Here is a 22,846-nt window from a genome sequence, read left to right as displayed (position 1 = left end):
CGAGATGATGGGGATCGAGTTCGAAAACAGTGAGCTTTTGAAGGTGACCAAGATGCATGGGCGAAAGGCCCTGGACTTTGTTTGTAACTCAAGCCAACTCGGCCGAGATAAGCTCTACTGTGCCTAGGCATCCACCGTCTCATCCAACTATAAACTGGACTGAGCTTCAGCTGGGCATTTCAACCATCAACCACGTCCCGTTTCTGAACAAATGGGGCAACCCTCTTGAACCGAAGTCTGTCGTCATAATACAGATCCTGATGCACAACGCCGCAGCAATGAAGAAACAAAGAAAATTCTTAGCTGTATATCAGAGGACGCTTAACCACAGCATAGGGTCTTCATCAACTTCTGGAAACCACTGGGCTGGGGATTGGCCTGTTGGCCGCTAGCCTGGGCGGGCTGAGTCGCCTGGCCTTGCTGGGACGTCCTCGGCTGCTGAGGCAGGTTCTGGGCACTGTTCTGGAACTGAGCCTGGGTCGAGCCAGTGGGCGTGGCCATGTCCCGAAGACCCCCAACCCCGCTCCCCCTCTGCGCTGACAAGGCGCCGGGGGCGCTTGGCCGATCTCTCTGCTTGCCCATCTGCTTGATCGGAGACGGAGGAGGGGGTTGCGCGGCGTTTAAACGGCCGACAGTAAGGTTTTGTGCTTGTTGGTGAGAGGTGGTATTCCCGGGACGGTGGCCGCTGTGCAGCTCCATCTGGGAGGGCCCAGGCCGCACGTTGGGGTTGTGGAGGTACGCGCCGCTGTGGTTCTTCGAATCCCATCCCTTTCCCGAATCCTTAGAAATCTTCATCCAGTCATACTCGCCATCCTCAACCTCGCCAGTGTTCTTGAGAGCTTGTGTGAAGAGCTCCCGGAGGTAGTCGTAGTCAGGGGTATCCTCGAAGCCCAAATTTCGGACATACGTCAGATACTTGGAGAATTCCTCGGGGAAACCCTCGCAGAGATCCTTGATAGCAGTTGTCTGCTTCTTCTCGCCAATCTTCTCATATTTCTGCTTGTTGGTGGCCGCCTTCAATCCCTGCCAAGGGAGACCACCTCGAAGGAAGTATAAGAAAACGTGGCCAAGAGCTTCGAGATCGTCTCGGCGGGACTGCTCACGGCCCAGATGGGTGTTGATACTCATGTATCGTGCAGTTCCAGAAAGGGACTTTCGCTCGCGGTATGGGATATGTTGCTTTGTCTTCGGGTCACGGTACTGCTTGGCCATGCCGAAGTCCACAACATGGATCACGCTTGAGGCTTTGGTGCCAGGGCGGCCAATGAGGAAGTTGTCGGGCTTAATGTCGCGGTAAATGAGATTCTTCTCGTGGATGGTCTGAACCCTCGAAAGCATTTGCTTGGCAACCATGACAACCGTCTTAATGGAGAATCTTCGACCACAATGATCAAAAAGATCCTCCAAGGAAGGACCAAGCAAGTCGATCACGAGAATGTTGTGGAGCCCCTCCTGACCGAAGTAGTAAACATTGGGAATACCAGCTGAATCTGTATTAGCACATACGAACTGCATTGTCTGGAAACGGGTCTCTCACGGCAGCCCACAAGGATCTTGTATGTCCGGTACTCATCTCGCAGTTGAGGAGCATCACTCTTGCGAGGTTCCTATTGCAATGTCAGCGATGCCAACACTATGGCAGCGTAGAAACGCCGGGGTATTGTTGTACTAACAAACTTGATAGCAACTTGTTGATTGTTGAGTAAATTGGTGCCCTCAAAAATAACACCAAAAGATCCCTCTCCAATCTTCTTGCCAACTCGGTAATGAACACCGACAACGTTGGATGATGACGAAGCCATTTAGGCGGCGAAGGCGGTCAGAGGACCACCGTTGCAATATATCGAAACAGGTGCAGGAGGCTCGGTCGTCGGGGTCAGGGCGTAACTCGTGCTCGGTGTGGAAACTGGTGCAAATAAATCGATGCCTACGAGGAAGATGCGCGAGGCAGCAGTTAGTTTTGATGAAACTGATGATGGCGGTGCAGCATGCACGAGAGTGTAAGGAGTAGAAGTAAGAGAAACGGAAGCTGTGGCGCTGCTCGCGGTTGGACGACTGAAGGATGAGGCGATGAATTGACCAAGTTGGGCTGTCTTGTTGGCAAGGTACTGGGATGTTGATTGGAGGCGCGGTAAAATAGACACTTCCAGTCCAAGGCCCCAGCCGCCAGCCGCAGTAGAACTCCCCAAAGGCGATACCGAGAAGATCCTTTTAGACGCAATGTATATGAAAGGATGCGACACATCGTTCAAGCGTTCCATACTCTTGTAGTGGCTGATAGAGTTTGAATGCAGCGGTTTGGCCAGAAAGAATTGGCAAAGTGCTACGCACAACAAGTCGCTGGAACCAACCCGATATCCACGGCTCGGGAGCTGCCTCTTTGTCGGAGGGACCGCAACAACGCTGAACAGACCACCTCCAGTAAATCGAAGTCAAAATCAAATTGACTCACCTCAATTAACAGAAGAGATGCCAAAAAAGAATAGAATCAGGCAACTCATAGGCGATCGATTCGAGTCGAAAGGAAAGGCGGTCGAAGGGGAAAGCCCCAAGAGAGATCGAAGACGACGTCGGTAACGTTGATGGGGAGATCAAGTTTGGGAAAGGGGAAAGAGAAGCAAGAGATGGGACTGGGACGGGAGAGAGTAGAAGCACCTGCCCCCGGCCCCAAGCGCGGACCTGACCTGACCTGAGCCAACGAGAAGCCCAGGCCATCCAATCCAACGCCAGGCCAGGCTAGCCCAGGCACCTCACCTCAAAGAAATCAGCGACAACTCCACTGCTAGGGAACCCCCGGCCCCCCAGCCACAGGCATAGAAGCGCTACAGAAACAAGCGAAGGGGCCTGAAAGCATACGCCAACCAGGAGTCGACTATCAATTTGGGCTGCCAGCCCCGACTTCCAGAGGGTCTGGGCCAGACCAAGACCAACCGGATTCAGTAGGTAAGGAGTGTCCGTTGTTTAAGGCTCAAGGTTCAGCACTGTGAGCATCCTCTCCAGCCCATACAAAACTCATGGATCATGGAGTAAATGTCGATTTCAAACTCCTCAATAGTAGGTACCAAATCATCGTGCCCAGACCCTGAGGACACTGTGCAAGGTTTGATTTAAGAATTGTCTAAATCAACTGGAGTTTAGAGTCTCTCTCAACCCTTCGCGTGAGTCTCTCTTGCAGCTCTAGTTCCCTTCCCTTGAGTCAATGGTATTGTTTCGCTCCCAAGCATGAAAAAGGAACGATAGTCGCATCCAATCCTACCTCGAGTCGCGGGTCAAAAGACAAAAGGGCATAGAAAGTTTATTGCCAGCGACGCCTTGAAGATATCACCTGCACAATGCCAATGGGATTGAAGCACAGCCGTCGACGTCAGGTTATCGGTGAGTAGTTGTTCAAGCTCATGCCTCTTCACTTCAGACGCAGGTTCTTCAATGGGGCCTTGATAGAGATGTCTTACGGACTGATCACCAGATCATTTATGTCCAACGTCCGCTTTGGCAATAACAAAGGCCTTGCGATGTGATCTCATCACGATATTCGTCCGTACAACTCCTACCGCTCCGGGCGTCCGTCTGTGCTCTTACAGAAGAATGAATGAATGGACTTGACTCGGCGCTGCCCGCTAGACAGTGGAGTACTCGGAATACCCCAACGGCAGAGCCGGGGTACAAAACTCTACCTTGGCCTGAAGGCAATTTCCCAGCCTCTCGTCAGGTACTGCGTGGTACCTTGCTTTAATATTGGCTGTCCATCGTCTAGTCTGTGATTCTATCGACATGGGTTTGGATGTTGAGATTCAAGGTTCTTGTCGGCGAGAAACTGCTTCTAGCCTTTGTCACCCAAGACCCTGCAGCCGGTCAATAGACGAAGTCCAATTTCGAGCATGGTCAGATAGCAACAGATCGACGACCTGTACATGGGGAGCTTGTGCATCCTTGTGTATGTACGGAGTACATGTGCTTGTGCATGTGTGCTTGGCACTATTTCGTGTATGTACAACACAACACAAGACTCCTAGTTGCATCGCATCAACAAAATGCCGCGCTTCTTCTCATGCCCTTGACCGCAAGATGCGACATTCTCAACTATGTGCCTAGTGGATATCAAGGTTCAAGCTTCGGGGTCGTTCGTTCGTTTGAGATTCTTCTCTCTTGCTATTACCGTCCAGTCTAGCGATTCATTCGACCGTTCTCCCTGTCAAAGGGTATTGTTAGTGTACATTTTCAAGAAAAGCATGCATCCACGACGGGATGGAACAAGCCACACCAAGAGTTCAGACGTTGCTAGCGCCCGTCTATCACAGGACTGACCCATGGCACTTAGCTCATGGTGGAATAGTTCCGTTGCCCATTCATCCGGTCCAAATTCCAATCCTTATTTCCAGTCTTATTTTGCTTCACTTCATTTATCGTATACGAAGCAATAGTCTCTATAAAGTGGTTTTTTTCTTTCTTTCTACAGGGAAATCTTGTTCTTGGCAATTGCAACTTGTGTCCCCGTTGCCATCATATGATGACCTACTATGTACCTCAGGCAAGGTCTAAGCCTGAAATTATCCAATAACTCGTCGCAAAACACATAATGCAAGTTTGCTAAGCTACCCTGGTCCCAACAGAGCAACTGGCCCGGAAGAGAGATATCTTGACCAGGGGTCCCCGCTAGAAGCGGCTCTAATTCTTCCCTTGTTTATGCCCTATCCTCATCAACTCGAATCTCAACATCCACCTCCCTTTGTTTTCTGTGTCGTGTGTCCCTTGCTGCGCTATCGATCTGTTTGTTGTAATCTGTATCCGTACGTAGTAAATGCCAGTAACCACAGGTTCCTTACGAGTCAATACTCGCCACAATTGCCAGCACACAATCGCTGCACACGTAAATCTTCGCCACACCCAGCTCATTCAACGGCTCTTTGGGCGGCTGAGTCGAGTGAACTATGTTCTAGTCACTGCTTTACGTGAAACTGCAGTGGCTATATTCTATTTGTTGCCTTTGCATGTGATTTCAACTAAACCTCTTGCTACGTACCTTGGCAATGATGGCATGCTACATCATAACATGACCCTTTTGCCAGCTTACGGGCCGTAATATAAACCATAGTGCTACGTGCTTGAAGCTGAGTTCGCCTCCTCAAGCCGTTGCATGGTCAGTGTCACAACGTTTTTAAGCCCTTACAGTTTGATGCCAACCTAGGTCCTAAGTATAGCGTTGGGATTCCGCGCAGAATGCAGAGCCTGTGTTTTGCAATTACAGAACCTCGTCATTGGTGATGTTCCCTGTTTCTAGTGATTTATTCTCTTGTTCTCTCTGGGGAACAGGCGCGCGTCACTCGTCGTTCGGAGATTTGGTTTCCTCTTCCCTGCGAAATCTCCGAAATATGGATGCCAAATTAGCGCTCACAAAACATGCATAAATTCGCACTGGTCCAATTAGAAGCTAGATAGACAGTCTCATTTTGACTTCCAGCTTAAGATCGACCAATTGCAATTTCGATCATATTCTTGCCAGCCGAAACATTTGACTGACTTCTGTGGTCACTTAGGTGCACTTGAGGCATTCGTAGGCCATCAAGTGGATTATTTGTCTTACTGATCATTGCTAAGGTATCGAAGGAAAACATCATCATGAGTGTGACACAACTGTACTTGGTTCGAAGCATTGCCGAGTTAATCCATGAAGAAAGGTGATATTATGTATGATACAATCTACACACAATGGCATTCGTTCCGTTCCCTATTGCTGGGCATTCGCCAAGGGATAGTAGTAAATAAGATGCGGAATATGAAGTTTCGTGTTGGAACTTTTAACTTGATGTGTAAGAGCAGGGTTTCACATAACGACATCTGGTCTAGCCTCAGGTTCTAGATCATATATTTTCGGATGCAAGAAACTCCGTTATATGACAATATCCAAGCCAAATGTGTCAGTTTTCAGCTACCAATACATAGCATGTCTATTATCATTATTGTTATTATTATCATCAATCTTGGTGGTTATTAGACGAGAATTAGTCTGGCGGTACAGGGTAACCGGAGTTAGTACTGTATGATTGTCCTGAGTCAATGGCGATGTCCAATGATATTAGGAGCTACACCTATTGTTTAGAGGAGGTGGTTATTCATCAGTGGTCTAGGTAGCATTAAGGAAAACCTGTGCCTATTGTGGCTGTGACATTTGTTGTCACCTAGCAATTGAAGAAATCATTATGAAGGATACCCCGCGTCAGACAGCTATCAGAAATAGGAAGGACAGTCGACGGTATCGGTCTACCTAAAAGGGTTGTAGCTTGATTACTGATGACATTACAAGAGCTCTAAATCCCGCCAGACATTCGAGATGAGCTTGCACTGACACAGAAAACTGCAGCACCATCTCCGAATACCGCAATCAGCACTATCTCTAGAGCCTAACCATCAAGTCATAGTCACGACAATGTCTAAGCCAGAAGATGTCCCTGAGATGGAGTACCGTTTCCTGGGCTGCTCAGGTCTTCAGGTATCTGCAATCTCCCTCGGAGGATGGCTGACATATGGTGGCCATATTGATAAAGGTCGGTTCAAAAGGACGGACTCAAGGGGACAGTTACTGATTGGTTCTACAGAACGTACATTTCAATGCATGAAGGCCGCCTATGATTGCGGCGTTAACTTCTTTGACTGTGCCGAAGAATACTCCAACGGTGAATCTGAGATCGCGATGGGTGAGGCTATCAAGAAGTTCGGTTGGAAACGTAATGATCTGGTAGTCTCTACCAAGGTAAATGACCATACTTGTGCTCTAGATGCACTTTTGGATAACGATACTAAGAAACTCCTTATAGCTCTACTGGGGAGGAGCATTCGGAGACAACCCAGTCAACAATAAGGGACTTTCACGAAAGCACATTGTTGAGGGGATCAATGGTGCTCTCAAGCGCTTGGATCTCGAGTATGTCGACCTCATTTACGCACACAGGCCTGATCGCCAAACACCTATGGAAGAGATCGTTCGTGCGTTCAATCATATTATAGATCAAGGAAAGGTAAAAGCGACCATTTCATCTGTGATGGCTGGATCATAAGGACTGACTTAGCTAACAGGCTTTCTACTGGGGAACCTCGATGTGGAATGCCGATGAGATCGCACAGGCATGGCGATATGCCGATAAACTGGGTCTTATAGGCCCAATTATGGAGCAACCTGCCTATAACATGCTGGATCGTGTCAAGGTCGAGCAGGAATATGCCCACTTGTATCGTGAAGTTGGCCTTGGTCTGACTGTATTCTCACCCATGCGTCAAGGTATCCTGTCTGGAAAATACAGTGACGGCATCCCTGATGACTCTCGCTTTGCCAACGAAGAGATCAAGTGGGTTAATGGTTTCTGGAAGCAGACAGGGAAAGATACTTGGACTAGTATTATTGAGCAGGTCAACCAACTGAAGCCTATTGCGGAAAGACTTGGTTTCAAACAAAGTCAACTCGCTTTGGCCTGGGTACTCAGCAATAAGAATGTCAGTTCTGCTATAACGGGCGCTAGCAACCCTGAGCAGGTGTATGAGAATGTCAAAGCTGTGGCTGTTGTCAAAAAGCTGACGCCAGAGATTTTGAAGGAGATTGATACGATTCTCAACAACAAACCACCAGAGGTTGTGGAGCGGTTTTAAGCAACTCGACCTAATGTGATGGTGGTACTCCGAAATCGGAACATACTGTTTTATGAGAAAAGATTTTATCCCAATTGAATCAATCTATCTATGTACGTAACGGCGGAGAAATCAAACAGCATCGCGGGTTGATAGAACTCCCGGCTGTTAATTGTATTCGGGCGTATGACAAATCAGCGTTGGCTATGGTTACGTTTTGGTTCTCTGCGAAGGATGAGGTGCAGCTAGACCGCTCTATGTACATATAACTCAATTCTCGTCGACTCCCTTCAAGCTCGGACTTACAGCATTCTACCAGATTACCAAAATGAGCTCTTCACAGCTTCTCAACCGTTTCCCTTGGGTTAAGAGCCCCCTCATCAGCAATGCGCCCATGCTCGGCATTGCTACGCCTCTTATGGCGGCTGAGGTGACAAAAGCTGGTGGCTTTGGTATTCTCACTCCATAATATCTGACTCATAGCATTTTAAGCTGATCTGACATTTAATAACAGGATTCCTCCCCTCGTTGGCCTACATCGAGCCAAGCTCGGAGCACATCAACAGACTTGTTGACCACTTTGATGAAGTCCGGGCACTTCTCGGAGCCGACCAGCCCTCTGATGGGCCACTCCGTGTCGGAGCTAGCTTCATAACCAGTCATAGCTCTTTGAGTTACTTTGAGGAGACGGCTCTGCCACTTATAGTTAAGAATCGTCCCGCTGCAATATGGTTATTTGCTCCAGATGGAGACCTTCGGCCTCATAGTAAGATTATCCCTGGCCTCAAGGCTCTGGAGTATCCTCCCGTTGTGTTCGTCCAGGTTGGTAATGTTGCTGCGGCGCGAGAGGCAGTCCAAGACGGTGCGGATGTGCTCGTGACTCAGGGTGTTGATGCTGGAGGTCACCAGTTTCGTCAAGGATCCGGCATTGTGAGCTTGGTACCTGAAGTTAGGAATATGCTGGATAGAGAGTTTCCTGACCGAGCAATAAGCATCGTGGCTGCAGGAGGTATTGCTGATGGACGAGGTGTTGCTGGAGCATTGGCTCTGGGTAAGTATTATTAGTCACACCATGATTTACAAAGACATACTGATAAGATATAGGCGCTGAGGGTGTTGTTATGGGAACAAAAGTAAGTGAGAGCTTAGTCGGCTCGTGTTTGACTGATAGACTAATTTGCAGTTCACTATTGCGCCTGAATCAAACTACCCTAAGATCCAGAAGCAGAAAGTCCTTGAGGCTGTAGATGGTGGCGTGTCAACTTTCAAGTATGATTACGCTTTGCCCTAGAGAACGAGCTGATGGTTTACATGCTTTAGGTCCACTTTCAATGACAGGATAGTCAACAGCCCTCTTTGGGGCCCTCTCTACGACGGACGTGCCATTGTTGGCCCTATCCATGAGAAGTTCTTCGCGGGAGCAAGCCTGGAAGAATGTCAACGAAGCCTCAAGGAGGATTACTCAGAGGAGGAGGCTCGCTACGTTGTCAATACTTGGGCGTGAGTAGCCTATGCCTTGCAAATGTGTAACTACACTAACATGAGTAGGGGAACTGGTGTTGGTCTTATCAACAAGGTCCAGCCTGCAGGAGAGATTGTTCGTGAAGTACGCGAACAGGCTCGGCGCGAGCTTCAAAGAGCGGCTGGTCTCGTCTAGGATAATACATGGAAAGAGAACTTAAACGCTGACACATCTAGAGAAATGAGTATATATGTATATAGGCTGTCTCACTGTATAAAATGATAAATTGACATTGACGCAAATACTCCTCTATACATTCGCATCCAGGCAGTATGGAGCGATTAGCGACCAGCAAGTTGATATCATACAAAAAGCAATGAAAATGCTACCCAGACGTCCGAAAAGCACGCTTCAACTACAGCTTGGCCTTGTCCTGAGCCTTCTTAAGCACAGGATCAAGCTTGGTCGCCTTCATAACGTTGCCCTTGATCTTGAGCTTACCGCCCATGAAGAGACGCTGAGCGTTAGCCTTGCCAGCGACGAGCTTGCCAAAGTTCTCCTCGGAGAGAATGAGTGTAACTGGAGGCATATTTGTCAGTCATGTATGTTCCGAATGCGCTGGAGCGCGTCAGAGTCGCGACGTACCATCAGGCTTTGCGCCGGTGCCAGTTCCGACCTTGCCGGTTTCCTTGAGGTCGATATGCCAGCTGGCCTCATCACCGCTCGCGTTCTTGAGGGTGAAGGCGTAGACGCCGTTGCCCTGCTTGATGGCATCCTTGCGATCGGCATCACTGGCGTTGATAGCCGCCTGGATGGCGTCGAAAGCGGCTGAGGCGGGGAACTTGTCTGTGGCTGGCGGTCAGTTTTACATGGTCTTCAAGGCGAGGAACTGGGAAGAAAGAGCAGCTTGTGTTCCCAGAACGCTGATCTTGATGGGGTGGGCTTGTCTTGACGTACCGTTCTTGAGAGACATGGCTGCGATTCAAGGTTTGGATAGATTTATAGGAGATTACAGTATCAAAAACAATAGACAGGTAGGAAGGAAAAGTGAGGAAAACGTGGGGGAATTGGCCGAGGTTTTTAAACGCGACAGATAGTCATGGATGGATTGAAGTTTCAAAGAATCTGGGGGCGCGCTGTAACGTTAAGTGATATTGCATGTGATGTGAACCTCGGCGGATCTGCCATGAGATCATCCACATGTTTTCTCCCCCACAAACGCTTCACAATCGGTTTAGACTGCACGCGGGGCAGCTCTCAGACACTCAATGGCCGAGTCAGTCATCGGCAGAAGGTGACCACGTGCTTTTTGCCAATTCCAAGCCATTTATTAACTGCAACCGACCAACTCGGAACCTAGACTCCATCTGTGGCTCAAATACGTGGGTCATGAAGCTGACATGATGGAATACAAGGTCAGCTTATGGCATACTTTTCACAATGAAACTCGAAATCCATATATTACAGATGCAGTCCTTTTCCATTATAGACTAAAGGTGTTTGACTATCGACTTGGCTACCCAATGGCCAAGATACTGTTAGTGGGTTTAAGACCAAGTCGTTCCCAAATAGCTGGGACCAGTCACTCACTTTTGAGTGACTGAGTAGTTTATATTCACACGCGTGAACACCAATTCACTGCTCACTTTTGTCCTCTGTATTGTTCCAACCCTTCATATGTGCTACGCAATATCTTACAACTGCCATTCAGGCACACCAAAATCTCTATGCTGAGGCCAATTCTCTGGTCTGGTTCCAGTGTTAGCTGTGTCAAATAAGACGCTCGCATACTCAATGCACATACCTAGTTAGGAACAACACTGCCATACGTCGTCTCCTTTCGTCGATATCCTCAGAGGCTGTCAAACGTAGCCAGTCGCCGAGCCACCCCCTCAACTCAGTCTCGCTTTTCCCAAGTGTGTCAATGCCTCGTTCTGCGCATGCAATTCTTAACTCCTCGTAGTGCAGTCCCATGGGTCCGCCATCCTCAACAATATTTCTGTCATCACCTTCCAGATACGCCATGCGGTATCGTCCCTTGGCCTGCCACATGCCTGGTGGGAGAAAACCTAAGCGATCCCAGATTGCACCGCTCAGATGCAAGCTCTTGAGGACGTGAGACCGAGCGACTGCCTGGGTGACGCGCGGGCTAAGGACACCATGGGGATGTTTCGCTTCCAACTCATCGAAAGCAGCCTTGCGACGTTGCTCAGCCTTTTCGAGCGCCGTGAATATCTGCGTCGGTATCCTGCAAGGGTACGGCACTACACTGTCGACGTAGGCAACAACCAGGACAGTAAATTCCCCAATGACAATCAACATAAGCCCGAACAGAGGAAGTCTGATCATATCATGTCGTACTCTCCAGAGAAGAACCCAATCTGCTCTGGAAAACGTCTTCGGGACATAGTGTGGTCGAAATATCGAGGGTCGGTCATCGGCTGGAGTTCGTTGAAGCTTCTCGCGAAGGAGACGTCGGCTCGTCCAGACGTTTTTTATGCCCCCCTTGTAGAATTTTAGGTATCCCTTTCCTAGCTCGAAGTAGTATTTTATCGACGATTCAAAATCTCTGCGTCGAGGCAGCGTCAGCGGTGGTGGTCGCGTGACATCGGGGGGGTTGACCAGCGGATTCAAGCGTTTTGGACCGTCATTGTGGATGGAACGTGATGATATTCGTAGCACAGCTGGCGACTGTGCAAAGGGGGTGGTCGCCAAGAGGGGCCAATGGCGTATATTCTGACTGCGGTGACAGAGTCGCCATGGCGCTCGAATGCTCATGGTCAAGGAGTTCATGGTTGAGATAAGTCTATGTTGGGGATGGGCCCTGATGGCCAAGAGTTGGAAATTCCAAAATGCACTGCGTCATTGGCCAGGCTGTTAGTTGACGTTGGCGAATCTGGCTTACCTTCCATTGGGCCCGATCGATTTTCAGGAACCATCATGATAAAAGATAACATCTGCTTGTACATAGTAGCTTGTCATTGGTTAAAACTTAGTCGGGAATAACAATTTTGTTTTGGTATTGGATCAACTTCATTTGGCTCTGCTGTCCTTTGTTATTATTTGTTGTCTGCATAATTGTATCTCTTTGTACCATGAGTGCAGCTTGTGTCAACTTCAATTCACAGACAACCATATACCTTCAACGATAACATAATTTTCCACGCACTGCAAGTAATAAAATTATTCCTCTTTCTTGACTTTCCGTTACACGCTTTATACTTATGGCTTCACTTTTGGGTCATCTTCCCTGGCTCAACGACTGGATTACCCTGAAGAGGATGTCTAACAGTATGAAGATGGAGTGATTTTCCCAGGATAAGGAAAATCATCCGATTTCCTTGGCAAGCCCGGCCTGAGTCCAGCCTCGAGAAAGCTGAAGGGAGCCATCAGAGCCTACAAGATAATGGATCGGCAACCGCCTTGCATTATCGGAGGTTTCTAACCAGCCACCGCAATGCCTAATTATTGTAACTGTAACGACAGCTTCACCTTCAACCAGCCTCTTGGTACCTGACTACTGGGCCAGTCGGGCCCTAATTTTCGCCAACCAGATCTAATAGAACATCATGGTGAGCTTGTTCGATGTCTTTCAGCTGGCGTTGTGCCCCATATTCGATGTATAACCCTATCGCGGGTCTTTTGGCCATCAAGTTTATGGCTAGAAAATCATCAACCTGGAACTAATACATTAACCTGTAGAACGCATCAAACGTTAGTAGTAATAGGTGACATTTGGGGCTTATTATTAAGCTGAAGTTTTGTTGGTTAAATTGCTAGCATCAAAGCCGCTAAAATGATACGCACATTTTTGCGGGGAGTATCAAATTCATCCTGGTGATCAAGCCCGTCAACTCCACCACGTTTCCGATTATCAACTTCGAAATTTCTTCTAGAACATATTCGTCTATATTATCGAATTTCCGAACGCTGCATTGATCCCTAGTATCCCGCGGGGAAAAAAAGTTGTTCGAATATTCCAAGACAGGCAAGATGGTGTGTTCACTCTCAAGTTGTTATTGTCGAGCATGGACCCATCATAAACTGACTTTGCTCTTGCAGGTTCATGCTGATGCATCAAACTTTGCCGAGGGCGTCACAAAGGAGGAAGCTTATGAGCAAGTGCTCTGGCAGGCTGAGGGCCTGATCACTGACCAGCGTAACTGGGTTTGTTAAACAATCACGGGTGCTGAAACTACTGGACTTACCTTCTAATTCATGTTTGTAATAGGTCTGGTATGGGATTGAGAGCTCGCTGGTTCAAGCTATGGTTAACAGTTCAACAGCAATCTTTCAAATGCTGCTTCCCTATTGTGGCACGCATATAAATCTCTGGAATCACCGAGCAAAGATGTGAACTGGGCTGGTATGTTACAAACCCCTGGTCTCAGAACACAAGCAGTAACGACGACATGTTGTGTTCAATTACAGGCTTTTACGTCCTTGACAAATCATCTCAAGGCCCACAGCTCATTCTAGGCCCCTTCCAGGGCAAGGTTGCCTGCCAAACCATCAAGTTCGGCAAAGGTGTTTGTGGAGCAGCGGCAGCAACCCAAGAGACACAGCTAGTCCGAGACGTGGAGGAGTTTCCGGGACATATTGCTTGTGATGGAGATAGCAAGAGTGAGATCGTCGTGCCTATTGTGGTTGCTCAGGACGACGGTTCGAAGAAGCTGGTGGCTATCATCGACATCGACTGTGCTGAGCTGAACGGTTTCGACGAAGTTGATAAGGCTCATCTTGAGCAACTGGCGGCTCTCCTTGCCAAGAGCTGTGACTGGTAGTGACATTATACAAAAGCAACAAGATATAACCATCAACGACTGCCAGCATTCCCCTGAAGGTATTCGTAGATGTTTCTTCTCCCTGTTTGGAATTGAGTTTGTGTTGACTTTGCCCGAAGAGGTAGCGTTTGGACCGTCATCATCTCGACGAGGCTAAGGTTCTGATAATTATTGGGTGTTGTTGACGTCGAACAATACTGCACGTCTGTCGTTGACTCAATTCTGTTTCTTACCCACTTATATCAGAAACGGAGATGGTGTGAAACACACAAGCTTGGAGCGCTACGGCATGACATAGGCCTTTTGCGTGAAACATGGGCATGCTGCTATCGGCGTAATCGGAGTGATGGATTTAGTAGTTCAGGAATTCCTACTCTAGACAATTGAGGGGCGTGATACTATGTTGTTATCTCCCATGGCAACAGGGTACCTTGACCGCCGCAAACATTCTGTGACATCAAACCCGATCCGGTATCATGATAATGAAAAGCTGAAATGAGTTGTTTCTAGCAAATTCAGCCAGCCAAGGAACAGGATAGTGGCATCAGTCAGTGGGTCATCGAATCGGTAGAGCCGATCTCGCCAGGGACGTTGTTCCAATTAGACTCGAAGAGGTTGAGGACCATTATTTCAACAATAAGAGCCAACTAATGATGAGTGACATGCTCGTGAGGAGCAGGGGTCTTTCAACGTCCAGCCCATTATCCCAGTTCTGCTTTAGGGTTTAAGGGCGCCTCAGCGGTTTGCCCTTGGGTCCGTAGTCTAGATGGGCCTCTGGTGCGCACGATCATGCTTTAATAAGGTCCGAAGGTTGGTTCTTATTTGCCTGATCAAGGGATTGCTCGATTTGCAGAATCGATACGGCAAGCGAACTTGGTAGTAAAAACCAACTAGCCAAGGCCGTAATGACCATTGTCTGAGCACCAACCAAGGGATGTAAAAAGATCCATGATCACTGTTAATCCAAGTTAAGAGTATGGGATGAATCGAGTGAGTGGGAACGTCAACGTCAGCGTACGGCTTGGCAATCGCGAGTCCGAGGGAGTATGTATTTGGAGGATTGGATGTACGCAATAACTGTGTGGCTGTGACCGTGACTTCGCCAAACACGCGCGTACCATTTCCATTTTCTACGTATTCCCGGAATGTGGTGTGGTGAATGAGTGAAAGGCAGTGCAGCTATTGGAGGGATCATGAGTTCAGCTCGAATGGTCTCTCTTAGGGCAAGGCGAGTAAGGTAATGTATTCAGTTGAAAACATTGGGTCTGTCTGTCTCTATGCCTGTTCCTGAATTGTCGAAGGGACGGGAGCCACTTCACCTCAGTCATTCCGTCCCTGGATGATCCGTGATCCCCTGAATCGGATGAGAGCGGGAGGTCGGAAGAGACATCGACATCGACATGGACTGCATTGCATTGCATTGATACCTGTAGATTCTGCCCTATCATGACGCGACCTCACCGTCTCTGCATCCAATTCCTACCATCAACAACTGCCAAGGACCCAATCCCCTGGACGGGCCAAAACTTTAGAATCCCCTGTTAATCTGGGCATAGATTCCCTGTAACTCCCCCAGAGGTGTTTGGCGAATAAGCGGCTTTAGGGGTTGATTCGTCCCCTGGAGCAGTTGCACCAGCCTCCCCGTTTCCAGCCCAAGCCCAGCCTCCCGTCAGAGGCTCCACTTGAATTGTTCCACAGAGCCCCACTGGACTACCGCTTTCGGCCCCCAACCACACGCAAGCCAGACGTATACAACGTCTTGATATCCTGCTTCATCGCGTTCCTGTTCATTTGTCACGGAGAGAGAAGACCCTCCTCCTTCACTTACCCTCACACTCTCTCTTGAACCCCAAGGATTTACTAACATCACAGCTACTCTACACTATTCTGGACTGCTCAGACTGTCAAGAACGATTCGGGTTGGTGCACTTTCTGGTCGCGAGCAGCTCTCTGTCTATCATTCCGTCATCGCTGTAGCTGCACTACTCAGCCTGTTTTGTTTTCCAGTCTTGACTCGACTAATTTCATACCAAACCCAAACACTCCGGAGCGGAAAGTTCACTATTCGAAAGCTTAATTCCACCTCATACTCGAATTCCTTCTAGCCTGGCCTGGTACTGTCAGTCAACGCCTTCTGGTCCGTTTCAAACTTTACCTTCGCCTTCTCAACTCTTCATTTGCTGGTCTTTTCATTATCTTTGTTCGATTCGATTTCTCTGCCAGACGTCGTCTTTGCTTTGCGCTAGTCTGTTTATCGTTCCCGACATCAACCCAACTTTCGAGCTACCCAAATCGAGCTATCTTTAGTCCACAGCAGCAATTGTCCATGTAAACAAACCTACGGCCTGGATTTAGCAACCACCTCATTCTTTAACCTTCCCACTGCCTTCTCACTCCGGCGCTGGTGCGTATAGCTGTAATGGCAGCCAAGGTCAAGAATCTTATGAGCGCGGCGCACACTGCCGGCATCTTCGCTGACATTGCGGTGGATGGCCCAGAGATTGGAACCCTGGTTGCTATCGTCGATCGGGCCAAGAACTTACCGAATCGCAAGACGATCGGGAAGCAGGACCCTTACTGCGCAGCCAGATTGGGAAAGGAAGCCAGAAAGACAACGACCGATGTCAGAGGTGGACAAACACCAAAATGGTAAGATCTTGAATACGGGGAGCTTATCGAAGACAAGTTGAGACTAATCGATGCAATAGGGATCAAGAGCTTCGTTTCACAGTTCATGACTGCCCAGATTACTACCAACTCAAGCTATCCATCTTCACAGACGATAAGCGGACAGACCTGATTGGAGAGTCATGGATAGACCTTAGAGGGATCATTGTGCCTGGGGGCGGCCAGAATGACTTTTGGCAGACATTAACTTGCAAAGGCAAATATGCTGGAGAGATTCGAGTCGAAATCACTTTCTACGATACTCGACCAAAGCCAGACAAGCCTGCACCGAAACCAAAGCAGATTGCACCCGTCGAACCTGACCAGGGATCTGTCAAGCAAAGAACGCCCGTCAAGAGACGTCCTTTGCCGTCCGATCCTGTTACTGGCGAGGCTCCAGCTGTGACTCCTCCAGCCCCTGTTCCAGCTCCAACAACAGCCCCCCAGCCAGCACCTTTAGTGGCGCCTACAGCAACACCTATTGGTCCTGATCACCGCACACCTGTACGAACTCACGGCAAACAAGCCTCGCACTCAGGAAGCTTTGTCCCAACACAGTCCCCTTTGCAAGCTGTCGAGTACAACACACCGCCCTCACACTCATCGCGCCGTCACACAGAGCAATATCCCACATCTCCACATGGGCCTGTACAACAGGAGTATATAACACCAACTCGTGAGGCACCCCGCCAGTCGCGGAGGTCGATGGTTCCTTATGAGGGAGCTCACCAGCAGTACGATGAGCGGGAGTATAACTCAAGGTACACACCACAACAAGAGCTGATGGACCCTCGAGTTCAATACTCTCCTCAGCCAGATCAGATGGATCCTAGAGGCCATTACTCTCCTCAACAGGACCCCTATCAGCAGCCTCCGCCATTATTGGATGATCCCAGGCAGTACTCGCCAGTAGAGAATGAACGTCCTCCACCACCACCCGCGCATAGGAGCAGACACAACAGCACAGGCCAGGAACTTGTGCCGAGAGGAAGCTTCGATACGTCACCAAACAAGATGCCACAGATGAGACATGACGTTTTGAGACATGAAGCTCAGAGACAGTCAATGGTGGCTTACCCTGGGCGCCCGGCATTCCGGGCGTATGATTCAGCCCCTGCCGCCAATCAATCCACTTCGCCAAACACAAACAGCTATGATAGCTTGCCGAGACATAGCTCTTATGACGCAAGTTATGATCCTCATTACAGATCTATGCAGCCTACCGTTGAGGATGTTCCTGAAGCCTCAGGCCCACCAGGTCAGAACTTTGCACAAAATGGCTCACAGTTCCAGCGTTCCGATGAGCTTTGCTTCGATGACAACCCCAGCCCTGCACCTCTCGTCCTGCGGCGATCTCCCGTTCCTGCTCCGGCCCCATTCCGGGACGATTACTCGCCATCGCACGCCCCTCAAGATTACCACAACCCTGAGGACTGGCAGGTGACAGTGTCACCATCTCATGGCCGAGGCTATTCAAGAAACACTGGGGATAATTCCTATTATCCCCAGCATGGCCAAGGCCATTACCAAGGTCACTCGACTGACATGACTGTCGCGCATAGGCAAAGCCCACACAACTATGCCCCACCTCCTCTCCCAGCAGCACTGGTACCCGGCTTGGATGCAAACCAGTCTCAGGAACTGACTGATCTAATATATGAGGACCGCCGACATGACCGAAGGCAGCACTCCCAGAGCATGTCCAGCATGCACACGCCTCCTCGAGGACGCCCGAGGAACGAGTCCTTCCAAGAATATAACCAGCCGCCACCCGAGCATGCTTATGCTGTTCAGCCTTACAACCGGCGGGCTATCACATACAACCCGCCGGAGCAACAAATTGTAAAACCTCGAGCCATCTCGCCCGACCCACGCACAAGCCCCAATACACAGCACAGAATCAAACGTAAATCGGTCAGTCCTGCGCCACCGCTCGAAGATCAGAGGAGAAAGTCGGATATTCCTTTCGGACCAGACTCGTATGATGCATTGAACCCCAGCCTTGTTTCGTCCAAAGACGGAGCAAGCCCATCACCGGATTTCATGGACGAGGAGCCAAAGAAAATCATCACATACGACGGACGGGAGATTGATCCTTCTGACCATCTTCCTATGGAGACATGGGCCCCTGAACCAGAGAAGAAGCAACCGGAGTCTACTCCCACTGAGACACGCTCGCGACCTCCGCTGTCAGGGGCACAACCAATGCCTCCAAGCACTCGCAGGCCCCCTCGTAGTGGGCGCCATTCTATGTCTGCCGTCAACCCATCTTATTCATTCTCTGATGAACCACGCACACCCCCACAGGCCGGTCGCACCCGTCTTCAGAAGCGCACCAACCGCACTTCGGCTGGCAACTCCCCAGCAGCCTCTAGTCCACTGGCTCCGATTTCTAAGGATAATTACCAGGAGAGGGCTCCATACGGAAATGCTTCGCTTCGCGGCCTACCTCGTGCAGAAACATGGGACTTTGAAGACGAGAATCGGGGTGCATATGGCGGCCCTCCCATTCCAGCTAAGATTCCTCTGCCCATGATGAGCGGTGCCAACGGCACAGGACAGGAGTTAGCATTGGTGCAGGAGATGCAGCGAATTGATATTGGGACAGGCAGGTCTCGACGTAGGGGAGGATACTAAATCAACGAAGGTAACGAGACCTAGAGGAAATGTATAATATTATATCCACGGTAGTTATGATTTTGGCGTTGGAATAAGGCAAGACTTGGGAGGATGCGTAAGGTGATGCTGGAGTTCTATGCATTCATATCAAGGTGAAGAAAATTGTTCAAAATTAGAAATCAATTCATATATATATATACCATCTACTTAGATTTATTCCATTCAAAGCTCGCCCTCAGCCAGAAAAGCACAAGTGAACTAGACGAGATGACATGGCAAAGGATCTAATAATGGATCTATTGCGGAAGTTCCATGTAAAATATTGTATCCATCCAATGTATACTAAGTTTTTTTTATTGGATAATTGTCGAGAGAACTGCAGGTCCTACAGTGGAGCACCACTGTATGATAAATTAACCTAAAAGGGTTAGTGTAGAATATGTTCCGCCAAACGTCCTCAGCCATCAGAATTCTTTATCTTATCAGGCTCTGAAAAAAAATCCATGGCGACTCTCAAGGCAGCTGAATTCTAAACACCACCACTGTGAAAGCCCGTCATCGCGATACACAACAATGGCAGCTCAGGTGGGACCTCTACCACAGCTTAAGCTGCCTTCAGGCCCTACGCCGATCACCGCGGAGCAACGATACTGGAAGACCTTCAAGAACCAGCTTCTGATTCCGTCACCCACATCGTATCCTGTCGTTCACATCTCGGCCAATAACGATTCCTTCGCAGTCACCACAGGCACACGCATCCAGATCTACTCGAATCGAACGCGCAAGCTTCAAAAAACTATTACACGCTTCGGCGACGTTGCACGTAGTGGTGAAATCAGGAAAGATGGAAGGGTACTGGCAGCTGGTGATGATACCGGAAAGATTCAGGTCTTCGATGTCAATTCTAGGGCGATCCTCAAGACATGGACGCAGCATAAGCAGCCAGTCTGGACAACCAAGTTCTCTCCGACTGAGTTGACGACTTTGTTAAGCGCAAGCGACGATAAGACTGTGCGACTTTGGGATCTCCCAAGCAATGACCCGACTACTACATTTGTTGGTCACTCAGACTACGTTCGATGCGCCAACTTCATGCCTGGCACTATGTCCAACATGATTGTCTCTGGAAGCTACGACTCGACCGTCAAGCTTTGGGACCCCAGGACAGGAAGCAACAGCGCGGTCATGACTTTCAAGCATGCCGCGCCTGTCGAAGACGTACTGTCTATGCCCACTGGCACCGCAGTTCTTGCAGCTGCAGGTGAATCGATCAGCGTTCTCGACCTTGTTGCCGCGCGCCCTCTGCACATGATTACCAACCACCAAAAGACGGTCACTTCTCTCAGCCTTGCGTCCAATGGTCGACGACTCGTCAGTGGGGGCCTTGAGGGTCATGTCAAAGTCTTCGAAACGACCGGATGGAATGTCGTCTCGAGCACCAAGTACCAGTCTCCCGTTCTGTCTGTCAAGGTTATCCCCTCTAGTGATGATGCCGATTCAAGCGACCGTCATCTAGCAGTTGGTATGCAGTCTGGTGTTCTTAGCGTGCGAACCCGCCTCACTGGAGCTGAGGCCAACAGAGAAGCCGAACGGGAGAAGGAAATGGCTGCTCTGGTTTCTGGAACTATTGAAGCCCATGACGCCAAGCGCAAGAAGCGGAAGAGGAGAGTTACTGCTGCAAAGAAGTTGGATATGGTTGGCGAGGGGGCCGATGTTATCATCGCAAATGAGCCTCGCACGCATAAGAAAAAAGAGCGCTCATGGCAGAGCGATCTACGACATGCCCGATATGCGCGCGCCCTCGACCAGGTCCTCGACAAGGACTCACCTGAGCATTCTCCCCTTAATGTGCTTACCCTCCTCCTGGCCCTCCGCCACCGCAGCGCTCTCCAGGATGCCCTGGAGTCTCGAGACGAGCACACAGTTCAGCCCATCTTGAAATGGGTCTGCAGCCACATATGCGATCCCCGATATGTTAGTGTCTGCGTGGAAGTTGGCCTCCATCTTCTCGAGCTCTACGCAGAGTTCGTGGGTGGTTCAGCAGAGCTGCACGAGGGCTTCAGGACTTTACACCGCCGAGTTAGGGTCGAGGTGGAGAGAGCCCAGGTAGCATGCCAGACGGGAGGTATGCTGGAGAGCCTGATGGTCGGAACCCTCTAATGGACAGGCACGAAGCGTGTGATATTATATCCCGAGGTTGTTGGGCTCAGTTTGCATTGCGCGTGGCGTTACGGCGGATTAAAATGGGAGTATTGGGATGTGGACTTCGTACGAGGCTTAGGCTTGCACATATTGAAGAGCGGCCGAAGGGATTGAATGCCGGATGTGTGAGGTTGATATTCACGGAATCGTTATATCCACGCCATACGACTTATCCACTCTGGTGCAAACCGCGCCTATATATTTGACTTAGTTTCATCACATTCGGTTTCTTGCATGTGTTTTGGATACAGTATTTGTTTGCTAGCGATATGTAGCTGCAAATATCCCTTCAAGAGACCAAAAGTCTGTCAATTGCCCTTACCCACCAACCTTAGGTACATCGCTGGCTCCCCGATATGATGCAATAAAATCCACTCAGGCTGTGCTTTTCTCCCTACCTACTTAGGTACCTGGTAGCCCAGGTAAGCAAGGCAAGGTACCTTACCTAGTAGGTAGTCTATGGTTTCTTCGAACGACGATATTTGCCATGTTTTTGTTATTTGGTTGGTCTCCTTCTGTTTGATTCCTGTCAGTGCTTGCTGCCTGTGGCACTTTGGTGAATCGCCAGCTGGCAATCACTGGCAAGCAAATACCTCCTTCCGACTTTACTAAGCCGCTCCCCCCCTTCTTCTTTTCATTTCGGTCTCCAATATCTTCTCACTTGTGTCGTTCCCATCCTTCTTTTGTGGACTGGTCTATCAAAACAATACCTCCAACATCTTTATCGCCATGGATCTTGAGGACGACGTAAAGGTCCTCCAGAAATGGTGTCAGGAGCAGCAGCCTCTTACAATTGACATCGTTGGGGATTTTGCTGGTCAGGAGCTTTTCGTGAACCATGGAGAGTCGTTGATGCGGCACTGCCTCACTGAGGCGAGAGTTGATTTCAATGGTAGGTTTTCGTCGGAACGCTTCAAGAACACTATCTGATCTACCACGATGGGTGGACTTCAGCTTTTGCACGCTGTATATGCCGTGGAGCAGTTTCTCAATGAACTGAAGCGGAGAGATTGTAACTTTGATGTTGTCTTATCCAGAGAACTTCAGAATATCTTTGCGCATGCACACGGCCCCAAATACGAGCTAACTCGCCGAATTCTGATCAGCATCTTGACAAATCAGGTCTCAATTTCTATACAACTGAGTTTGATTCCTTCGCGAGCGGGGAAGGTATGCAATGTATGTCTAGCCATGCAGTGCATGTCATGCTATGCGGTGATGGCAGGGACGGGAGTCCCCAGCAGGCTATTCGTCTACAGCATTTGATACGAAAAGTTATCACCAGCGGAAAACATACTGCTCTGATCATTTCCGCCGCATGGAGAAGCTAGAAGGTGAATTCACCGTATTGTAACCGGGACTGTCATACTGATGCTTCATAGGTGTTCATGTCTTTACTGAATGGCACGAAAAATGCACTCCGAAAACTCTCAATCGATTTACCCGACCTTGCAAAGTAGAGGTGCCTTCACTCTCACAGGCTGTACTTTTGAAA

General features: G+C 49.2%; 9 protein-coding genes across 9 annotated transcripts; 6 read left to right on the top strand and 3 right to left on the bottom strand.

Moving 5' to 3' along the window:
• Positions 1–321: 321 nt before the first annotated feature.
• BKA55DRAFT_593034 (kinase-like domain-containing protein) lies at positions 322–1,802 on the bottom strand (the record flags this gene model as incomplete). Its single annotated transcript, XM_046195491.1, has 3 exons — positions 322–1,518; positions 1,548–1,607; positions 1,674–1,802. 3 exons carry the CDS (start codon positions 1,800–1,802, stop codon positions 322–324), a joined length of 1,386 nt encoding a protein of 461 aa, XP_046051385.1.
• A 4,431-nt stretch (positions 1,803–6,233) lies between these two features.
• On the top strand, positions 6,234–7,762 carry BKA55DRAFT_331627 (putative voltage-gated K channel beta subunit). Its single transcript, XM_046185718.1, has 4 exons — positions 6,234–6,542; positions 6,594–6,748; positions 6,813–7,013; positions 7,072–7,762. Exons 1-4 carry the CDS (start codon positions 6,425–6,427, stop codon positions 7,636–7,638), a joined length of 1,041 nt encoding a protein of 346 aa, XP_046051384.1. The 5' UTR covers positions 6,234–6,424; the 3' UTR covers positions 7,639–7,762.
• BKA55DRAFT_726121 (2-nitropropane dioxygenase) lies at positions 7,683–9,274 on the top strand (the record flags this gene model as incomplete). Its single annotated transcript, XM_046201129.1, has 6 exons — positions 7,683–8,069; positions 8,132–8,668; positions 8,722–8,750; positions 8,789–8,886; positions 8,938–9,117; positions 9,166–9,274. Exons 1-6 carry the CDS (start codon positions 7,946–7,948, stop codon positions 9,272–9,274), a joined length of 1,077 nt encoding a protein of 358 aa, XP_046051383.1. The 5' UTR covers positions 7,683–7,945.
• A 220-nt stretch (positions 9,275–9,494) lies between these two features.
• On the bottom strand, positions 9,495–10,052 carry BKA55DRAFT_593031 (SCP2 sterol-binding domain-containing protein; the record flags this gene model as incomplete). The annotated part of the gene is made up of 3 exons (XM_046195490.1): positions 9,495–9,658; positions 9,725–9,925; positions 10,037–10,052. The coding sequence occupies 3 exons, from the start codon at positions 10,050–10,052 to the stop codon at positions 9,495–9,497; spliced, it is 381 nt and encodes a 126-aa protein (XP_046051382.1).
• Positions 10,053–10,453: 401 nt separating this feature from the next.
• Positions 10,454–12,107, bottom strand: BKA55DRAFT_565151 (uncharacterized protein). Its single transcript, XM_046192523.1, has 2 exons — positions 10,884–12,107; positions 10,454–10,828 (listed from the first exon to the last, which is right to left on the bottom strand). Exons 1-2 carry the CDS (start codon positions 11,870–11,872, stop codon positions 10,774–10,776), a joined length of 1,044 nt encoding a protein of 347 aa, XP_046051381.1. The 5' UTR covers positions 11,873–12,107; the 3' UTR covers positions 10,454–10,773.
• Positions 11,839–13,863, top strand: BKA55DRAFT_593029 (GAF domain-like protein; the record flags this gene model as incomplete). The annotated part of the gene is made up of 4 exons (XM_046195489.1): positions 11,839–11,841; positions 13,142–13,246; positions 13,358–13,445; positions 13,511–13,863. The coding sequence occupies 4 exons, from the start codon at positions 11,839–11,841 to the stop codon at positions 13,861–13,863; spliced, it is 549 nt and encodes a 182-aa protein (XP_046051380.1).
• A 2,419-nt stretch (positions 13,864–16,282) lies between these two features.
• On the top strand, positions 16,283–19,167 carry BKA55DRAFT_538185 (uncharacterized protein; the record flags this gene model as incomplete). Its single annotated transcript, XM_046190007.1, has 2 exons — positions 16,283–16,512; positions 16,572–19,167. 2 exons carry the CDS (start codon positions 16,283–16,285, stop codon positions 19,165–19,167), a joined length of 2,826 nt encoding a protein of 941 aa, XP_046051379.1.
• A 555-nt stretch (positions 19,168–19,722) lies between these two features.
• On the top strand, positions 19,723–21,309 carry BKA55DRAFT_508260 (WD40-repeat-containing domain protein; the record flags this gene model as incomplete). The annotated part of the gene is made up of 1 exon (XM_046187411.1): positions 19,723–21,309. The coding sequence occupies one exon, from the start codon at positions 19,723–19,725 to the stop codon at positions 21,307–21,309; it is 1,587 nt and encodes a 528-aa protein (XP_046051378.1).
• Positions 21,310–22,080: 771 nt separating this feature from the next.
• BKA55DRAFT_538183 (uncharacterized protein) lies at positions 22,081–22,811 on the top strand (the record flags this gene model as incomplete). Its single annotated transcript, XM_046190006.1, has 3 exons — positions 22,081–22,243; positions 22,361–22,521; positions 22,734–22,811. 3 exons carry the CDS (start codon positions 22,081–22,083, stop codon positions 22,809–22,811), a joined length of 402 nt encoding a protein of 133 aa, XP_046051377.1.
• Positions 22,812–22,846: the final 35 nt, after the last annotated feature.

Source organism: Fusarium redolens (assembly GCF_020744475.1).
Source record: "Fusarium redolens strain MPI-CAGE-AT-0023 chromosome Unknown BKA55scaffold_6, whole genome shotgun sequence".
In the NCBI taxonomy this organism is placed as follows: domain Eukaryota; kingdom Fungi; phylum Ascomycota; class Sordariomycetes; order Hypocreales; family Nectriaceae; genus Fusarium; species Fusarium redolens.
This window is presented reverse-complemented; position numbering and strand designations above follow the sequence as displayed.